Source organism: Bos javanicus, chromosome 4 (assembly GCF_032452875.1).
Source record: "Bos javanicus breed banteng chromosome 4, ARS-OSU_banteng_1.0, whole genome shotgun sequence".
Lineage (NCBI taxonomy): Eukaryota > Metazoa > Chordata > Mammalia > Artiodactyla > Bovidae > Bos > Bos javanicus.
Window position 1 is genome coordinate 107,231,470 of NC_083871.1, and position 9,145 is coordinate 107,240,614.

At 43.0% G+C, this 9,145-nt stretch overlaps 1 protein-coding gene across 1 annotated transcript; it reads left to right on the forward strand.

Annotated features, from left to right (window-relative positions):
* The first annotated feature begins 222 nt into the window (after positions 1–222).
* Positions 223–6,753, forward strand: LOC133246571 (prolactin-inducible protein homolog). The gene is made up of 4 exons (XM_061414977.1): positions 223–363; positions 2,571–2,673; positions 6,136–6,253; positions 6,555–6,753. Exons 1-4 carry the CDS (start codon positions 269–271, stop codon positions 6,677–6,679), a joined length of 441 nt encoding a protein of 146 aa, XP_061270961.1. The 5' UTR covers positions 223–268; the 3' UTR covers positions 6,680–6,753.
* Positions 6,754–9,145: the final 2,392 nt, after the last annotated feature.

Below are 9,145 nucleotides of genomic sequence, written 5' to 3' on the forward strand. Positions count from 1 at the left end.
TTAATGAGCCAGGAACACTTCAATGTTGAAAAACAAATGGAAATGGTCCAATTCATTCCTTCCTCTCTTTCCTTAATTAAGTTCCAGCCAAACATTGACCTTTCTCACACACGATAGGGAAAAGTTAGCAATGAGGGAAATCCCTCAGGTGTGATGATTTTGGCCAAGTGAACCTGTCCTCATAGCTCCAGGGTCATTGTGCTAGAGTTATAAAGAACCATCCTGCTCCTTGGGAACACAGGCTTCTTGGGCACCAAATTCCTCCAGCATGCATGCTCTTCAGCTTCTCTTCAAGACCAGTGCTGCTGCCCTGCTCCTGGGTCTCTGCCTGACACTGCGGACTGGCACAGCTCAAGGACAAATGTAAGTCATCTGTTTTTCCTCCCTACAGAGAATCTTCCATGGACGACCCTTTTGCCAACCCAGAAACCCACATTATGCACCTAAATATTATTTTCCTTCTCCAAAGGACCATCCTAGGAATTTTCACTATTTGTGTCTCATGTCTCACTTTCTCCCTGTTCAGAACCTGCTGGAGAGGTTACTGAATCCATAACCTACAGCTACTTTGTGTTTTAACTCAGTTTCCCATCCTTTTATCAGTCTCTCCTTTTGCCACAAAAGAGAAACATAGGCAGGAATCTGAGCTTGGTCTATAGTTGTGGGTTAAACTTTGAATAAGATGTTTGAGCCATACAAGAAGGGCCATGTCCCTGGTCACTACCCAATAAAAAGTGTTGTTCTGATCCACCAACCGAGATAATCCTTGTCATTTCATTGGCAACAGTCTCATCTTCTTTATATGGTCCTCCTCATACACTGGAGTTCAGAGTCTGCAAGGTCTGAGCATGGTTCTCTAATCATGGAACAGTAGAAGCATGCTCTGGGATCCTGCCTCCCCCTGGGCCTGTTCCTGTATGCAGAGCCATGATGTAACAACACTGGCCTCCAGCTATATCATTGGTGGATGGAGAGGCATTGAAAGGGGTCTATGTATTTGCAAATAGGGAGGCACTGAGTTTCAGAAAGAAGTCAGGAATGCCCAAGGAAACACTGACATGAAACAGAATATAGAGAAAGGAGCATATAACAGACAGGAATGGAGCCTTGGAAATTTTGGTAAAAGGATTCCTGACAAGTTTGGGGATTTCTCTAAGGGGAAGAGAGGCAAAGAGGGCAGAGGCTGTGTTTGGGGTGTGTGTGTGGGGGGGTGCATGCCAAGTTGCTTCAGTTGTGTCCAACTCCCATGGGGTCACACCCCATGGACTGAAAGTGAAAGTCACTCAGTCATGTCCGACTTTTTGTGACCCCATGGACTATGCAGTCCACGGAACTCTCCAGGCCAGAATACTGAAATGGGCAGCCTTTCCCTTCTCCAGGGGATCTTCCCAACCCAGGGATCAAACCCAGGTCTCCCGCATTGCAGGCGGATTCTTTACCAGCTGAGCCACCAGGGAAGTCCAAGAATACTGGAGTGTGTAGCCTATCCCTTCTCCAGAGGATCTTCCAGACCCAGGAATTGAACCAGGGTCTCCTACATTGCAGGTGAATTCTTTATCCCACAGATTATAGACCATCAGTCTCCTCTGTCCACGGGATTCTCCAGGAAAGAATACTGGGGTGGATTTCCATGCCCTTCTCCAGGTTATCTTCCCAACCCAGGGATCAAACCCATGTTTCTTATGTCTCCTGCATTGGCTGGTGAGTTCTTCAGCACTACACTATCTGGGAAGCTCGTGCAGGGTATGCTGGGGGTCAATTCTTTTAGGTTAACTAAGTAGTACTTCCAGGTTCCCCTCAATTTAGGCCTAAGGAACAGTGGGTTGATGAACAAAGCTGAGCTAAATGAATCCTATTAAAACTTAATTCATTGATACAATAAATATTTCAGATTCTTAGAGCTTCATATCCTTCCACTAGTGGAGGAGAAGGAGTTTCCCTGGATGATGGGATGGTTACACAAGAAAAATGGAAGGAAGTGCATCAGAAGCTAAAATAAACCACGCAATCAAATCACTTCTACCTCAGATAGAACCGCTGAGATTCAGTCAGGAGTTTGTAATGAAGGGAAATCAGCTCTTTCAGCCCATATCTCTGCCCTCATTAGCTGACCAAAAAAACCCAAAATGTAAATATCCTATGTTCACTTGTAGGTATCCAAATAGGTGGGCTTCCCAGGTGGTACTAGTGTGGGTTCAATCCCTGGGTTGGGAAGATCCCCTGGAGAAGAGAATGGTGACCCACTCCAGTATTCTTGCTTGGAGAATCCCTTGGACAGAGGAGACTGGTGGGCTATAGTCCATGGGGTTGCAAAGAGTCAGACATGACTGAAGCAACTTAGCACCCACTCACATCCAAATAGGTGTGTCTTGGCTGGACACAGAGAGACTGTAGGTGGGGGTCATGCAAAGTAGATCCTTAGGAGTGATGGTATTGATGCTTCTGTATCTTCCCTACTCCTTTCATCCCCCAGCTCTCTCTGCCTCCCCTGTTTCCATATTACCTCCCAGGCTACCTCAATCCTGGACTTTGATCTGACTTTGGATTTCTGCCTCTTTTGCCATATCTAGACAGAATGTAATTTCAGCGAATCTGACAACTTCTCAAATTGACAACTCAACGGGCTATGTGATAACACTTGAAGTTTCAAATCTCATATCTCAATGCATAGTGGTAAGTGAAGAATTGGAGGTTATGGTATGTGGGGAGGAAAAAGAAATTCCCTTCTAAACAACTGCAGTCATCACTACTGATATGAAGTGAAACATTATCTTATAAAGAAGTCACCTACAAATGCTTTTGCCTTGAACTTCAGAGAAACCCCATTTGGAATGTGTGTGTTACTATGTCCATTTTAAAGATGAAGAAGTGATGGTATGGATATGATAGTCAAATTCATAAATTCAGAAAATACATGGGTAGGTGCCTGGAGGCAGGGTTAGGGGGTGGGGAGGTTGGATGCGGAGCTAGTGTTTTATAGGATTGCTGTTCAGTTGCTAAGTCATGTCCAACCCTTTGTAAGACCATGACCTGCAGCATACCAGGCTTCCCTGTTGTTCACTATCTCCTAGAATTTTCTCAAACTCATGTCCATTCAGTCAGTCATCCCATCCAAACATCTCCTCTATCGTCCCCTTCTCCTCCTGCCCTCAATCTTTCCTAGCATCAAGGTCTTTTCCAATGAGTCAGCTCTTCAAATCAGGTGGCCAAAGTCTAGGAGCTTCAGCATCAGTACTTCTAACGAATATTCACTGTTGATTTCCTTTAGGATGGACTGGTTGGATCTCCTTGCAATCCAAGGGACTCTCAAGAGTCTCTCCAACACCACAGTTCAAAAGCATCAATTCTTTGGCACTCAGTTTTCTTTATGGTTCAACTCTCATATCCATATGTGACTAGAGGAAAAGCCATAGCTTTGTCTATAAGAACCTTTGTTGGCAAAGTGATGTGTCTGCTTTTTAATATGCTTTCTATGTTTGTCATAACTTTTCTTCCAAGGAGCAAGTATCTTTTAATTTTGTGGCTGCAGTCACATTAGCAGTGATTTTGAATCTTAAGAAAATATAATGTCACTGTTTCTACTTTTGCCATTAAGTGATGGGACCAGATACCATGATCTCAGTTTTTTGAATGTTGAGTTTTGAGCCAGTTTTTTCATTCTCTTTCAACTTCATCAAGAGACTCTTTAGTTCCTCTTTCAATTCTGTCATTAAAGTGGTATCATCTGCATAACTGAGATTGTTGATATTTCTCCTGGCAGTCTTGATTCCAGCTTGTGAGTCATCCAACCTGGCATTTTCCATGATATACTCTGCATATAAGTTAAATAAGCAGGGTGACAATATACAGCCTTGATATACTCCTTTCCAAGTTTTGAACCAGTACGTTGTTCCATGTCCAGTTCTAACTGTTGTTTCTTGTCCTGCAAACAGGTTTATCAGGACCCAGGTAAGGTGGTCTGGTATTAGGGATAGAGGATCAGTTTCAATTCAGTTCAGTTCAGTCACTCAGTTGTGTCCAACTCTTTGCAACCCCATGGACTGCAGCACACCAGGCTTCCCTGTTCATCACCAATTCCCAGAGCTTGCTCAAACTCATGTCCATCCAGTCAGTGATGCCATCGAACCATCTCATCCTCTGCCACCCCCTTCTCCTCCTACCTTCAGTCTTTCCCAGCATCAGGGCCTTTTCGAATGAGTCAGTTCATCGCATCAGGTGGCCAAAGTATTGGAACTTCAGCTTCAGCATCAGTCCTTCCAATGAATATTCAGGACTGATCTCCTTTAGGATTGACTGGTTTGATCTCCTTGCTGTCCAAGGGACTCTCAAGAGTCTTCTCCAACACCCCAGTTCAAAAGCATCAATTCTTTGACACTCAGCTTTCTTGATGGTCCAACTCTCACATCCATACATGACTCCTGGAATAGTCATGAGCATCATTTAGGAAGGTGAAAAATTGAAAGACGAATGATGGTGACAGTTGCACAACAATGTGAATGTACTCAGTGCCACTGAACTGTACGGTGAAGTATGGCCAAAATAGTATGTTTATATTATGTGAATTTTACCATAATAAAAAAACTTTTGAAAAATCAATTGATGGTATAGAGAATAAACTAGTGGAGGACCAAAAGCATGTCAGGATACTTCACCAGAGGAAGGGAAGAGAAAAGAGAGAAAAGCAATAAGAGTGAGGACAAAAAACGAAGATGGATAAGACTGGGTGTCAGTGAGGAAGGAGCTTCTTGGAACTGAGCCATCCACGTCCCCACCCCCATCCTGTGAAGTGATGAGCTTGAGGGAGACTATGCTCAGGAGGCCATGGCAGATGAGAGGGAAGCTGCAACCGTGAGGTAATCATGGGCTCCCTCACAGATGGGAGACTGTCAGACCAGAACCGGCTTTCCCAGTCCCTACCTCCAATACCTTTCCCCACTGGCTTCCATGACTCTTCATATCAGATCCTAGACCTCTTGCTTCTCCGTATTTGATAGCAATCCCCAACTCCTTCAAGGCCTCCTTAGGGTTTTTAGGAAACATATGCCAACAGACGGGAAAGTTGCATAGTGACCAAAAACCCTATGAATTACATAGAGTATCTGATATTTATTCAAATATAAATGATGCTAGAAATGCTGTTGAGCATGCCTTTTCCAGAGTTCATCTCTGAAGCTTTTTTTCAGGAAGCTTTTGGTACTTTCTCTTCTCAGGTATGACCTCAGCAGATTTCTTCTCCCATCTGAGAATCTCAGTCATTCCTTAGAGTTTGTATCTGAGTAAAGGTTTTCTAATCCTATTTGAGGAGGAAATCAGGCACCAAGTACTAGTTGGCCAAGTGCTTTCAGACTCTAAGTAGGTATTATTTGTACAACACATATAGTGCTTTACCTCATAAAGCTCTTTACCATGCACAAAGCACAGAAAGCTATGGACTCGTAACTTAGATATGTAAGTATCAACACCTCCATCTCACAAAAGTAAAACGAGAAGCTCAGAGGGATAAAGGCCACACCAGAAAGCTGGAAGGCAGGACACTTGGGACAATAAACCCTGTTGTATTTGTTTGGTGAGCTTTCCCCCCACCACATCAGAGCAGACAAAATAATGTTTCCAATGTCCACAACCATCTTGGTTCACCAGACAAAAGACAAGTTCACTGAAATCATTTCCTGCCTACTCCATTTTGGGAACTTCAGTGCAGAACTAAACACAGTCCAACCATGGTGAGCCCCTTACTCGTCCATTCCTCAAAACAAAGAACATTTCACACATCAGTTGATGAGTTAAATGCTAGCCAGACCCTCAAGGCGGGTTGGCTCCCACACCAGGGGACAGAAACAAGTGTGGTATCTGAGGATACCTTCAAACCCAACTTTAAAACGTTGACATTCACCACATCCAAGACATCTTTTTAACAATTCAGGTTAAAGGTCAACAGAGCCAATAAAGAGAATTACCAAAAGTTCATTAAAGTCAAGTCTGGCCCTGAATGTATTAACTGGTGATGTCTGGGGGAAACCCCTGGTTCCCCCTTCAGTGTAGGCCTCAAAAATGTTTACTTTGCTTAATGGTCACTTCAGGGCTGCCTCAGTCAGGTCTACTCTCGTAAACCCTTTCTCATCTTCTTCTCTTCAGGTTAAAACCACATTGGATGTCTCTGATACGGTCTTTTTTCTTTATGGTAACTTTCATTTTACTAGCTGTCTGTGTGGTGTTAGTACAAGAAGATTCTTCTGGGAGATAGACGCACCTGGTAAGTGAAGAAATTTCCTGCTGAGCATTCATGTCAGAGAAGGGGAAATGTGAGGAGAGGGCAAATTGTCAAGGTGGAACTGAGACATGGCAGAAAGCAAAAGGAACAAGGTATTGGAGTAAGAAGGAAACACAAGACATAGAGGCAGTGTGGGCGATGATTCGATGTGGCAGACGGGCGACACTCCTAACAGCTGCAAGCCTGACAAACGGGGCTGAGCGTCAGACACAGCAAAAGGCAGGATAGGGTGGCTTGCATGTGGAGTCCAGTTGCCTGACACAGCTTTGCTTCTTCTCTCCAGAAAATGGGATCATAACAGGGAAGGCTCAAGTTGTGTCAGAGGAGAATATATGCCCTCCTGGTGTGACTATCTCCACCCCTGTTTATGAAATTGTTATCACACGTGATGTCATTATAACACTCTGATCTGGAAAGTCTTCCATTTCTGAGTTTGTGGGCATCTGTGTAGACTGGAAAATAAACTTCCTACTGACTTCTCACTGTCCTATCTGTGTTCTTTCCCCCAAAACTCAGTACTGTGTCTGCTCAGACATCCCCAGTCCTAAGGAACCAGTATTTTTAAGAAAACTTCTCAGATATGATACATGAGTATCCACTCCCTAGCCAATGATGAGAAAAAGAAGATAGGAACTATTCTTACCATTTAACTCAGGAGAGGAAATGTCCAGAGAGAGAGAATTGTCCCTAGTGATACAAATTAAGGACAGAACTGACCAACGGTTCTAAGTTTCCCTTCTATTTCAGTCCAGGTGCATCCAGCTGTCTCTCCCAGTTATCTGAAAGTTCAATGAATCTGAAGCCCTAAATTATTACATCTTGCTCCTCTTCAGCTGGTAGCAAGGAAAAGACTCACGAGTTCACATGAGCTGGGTTCCTACGCAGATGTACCATCTCTGTGCCCAAGTTCTTTCATCACTTGGCAAAACTCAGAAATCAAGGAGCTACCTACTATAAGTGGGAATTGAAGGGTTATGGGGAACCATTCAGAGCTCCAAGTGGGAGTGTGTAACAGGTGCAGCCATCTGGAGAACTACTAGTACTTAAGTTATTTATGTACATACCTTCTGACCCAGCACTTCCATAACAAGAAGTGACAGTAAGAAAGACCATTATTGATTTATGGGCTTCTAGGCCAATCTATTTTTGCTATCATAGAAAAAGAACCACTGAAGAGCCATTGTTTCAGACTATATGCCGCATCTTGAAGGACATCACCATATCCCCTAAAGAGTGTGACTCCCGAGTAATTTCCTTGCTGCTTATGTATGAGCTTTGTGTAGCATACCATAGGGTCAAGAGTTTCCTGATAATGAAAGTAATGAAAAATCAATATATATCTTGATCATGTGCCTGTAGTGGAAACTCTTTCATTTAAAAGAAGAAAGATTCCATTGATCTAAGGAGATGTTAGATGGGTCTAGTAATCAGATACTCTGTGAACCCTGAGAAAGTCATGCTGGCTAAGACACAGCAGGCAGGGAAGATCCATACCTAGAACATGAATCAATGTCAGTAGAGACAAAATACTGCCCTGTCAGGAATCAAAAGGATCCTGTGTAATCATTATCCTCTCGAATGGTCTCCTTGAGAAATGGTACATTATTGAGGTCACAGAACTAGTCTTTGTTATTGAAAGGCCAGCGGCTGCAACATCTAAGTTATTTATAGGAAGAAGTGCATTTTGGGGGGTATTTTAGCATATAATTTATTTATTGATGTATAGTTGATTTACAATATCATGTAAGGTTCAGGTGTATAGCACAACAATTCAGTTATATATATATATATATATATATATAATTTTTTTTTTCAGATTCTTTTACCTTATAGGTTATCACCTAATATTGAGTACAGTTCCCTGTGTGATTTTAGCATATACTTTAACATCTCGGGGCATAAGTCAAGTCAACTGCAGTGATAGAAGTGTCTATTTCGTATCAGCCACCACCATTTTAGCCATTACATAAGGACTTGGGTGGCAAAGGGCAGGAGCTGCTGACACCCATAGAACCACTCATCCCACCCTCTAATTGTTCAATGCCTCCTCTGTGTTACATACTTTCTTATAAGCACTTCCATGAGACACCAAGAACCAAACATTCTGTTCAAATGTATCAGTTCTTTCAGATGGCTCTTCTCCAGAACTTCTGTATTGAATACGCCAACCTTGTTCCCCTGAGGCTCCAGACCAACAAGCCAAGAAATATGCCACTCCCCAGGAGTCCATGTATATCTCTACCTCAAGACACTTTTCCAACCTCACAGAACTGATGACCAGGTATATTGCTTGCAGCTCTGCCCTTTAAGATTATTTCCCCCCACCTGCGTTTTTCTATTGCATACCCAAGTTAAGTTTTAGTTTGGCAATCACCCAACTTTAGTTCACAAAAACATATTGAGCCAACAAATCTGTGAGTCACACGGGGTTGATTTCCTCCAAAATCTAAACAAAGGACCTCCCCAACCCATGAGGCTGTAGGCACAATCTGAAGACAAGAAAGTGCAGGCTGGTATCAGTGCAGCTGGCATCAGTGCAGAGTAGGTGACATAGGGTATGAACCATGTTTTTCTGTACCACAGGCCCTTTGGACCAAGTTGTGTTCATACTTAACTGTGGTGTTTCCATTGTGTGAAGACTGCGGCTATATCCACTCAAATACATTATTTCTGGGTCTACTAATGCCTATGTCATAATGGGGAATTCTGGTCTCTTGATGTTTCATTGTCAGAAATTGCATCTATTTAGTGTCCAAAAGAACCTTTAAAAAAAATTAGTTTTCTGCTGCAGAGAGAACAGACTTACTCCAGAATCCTGTTGGTCTAGACTGCAACTCTCGGCCTGAGGCTAACCAAAGAGTACAGTCAGCAATC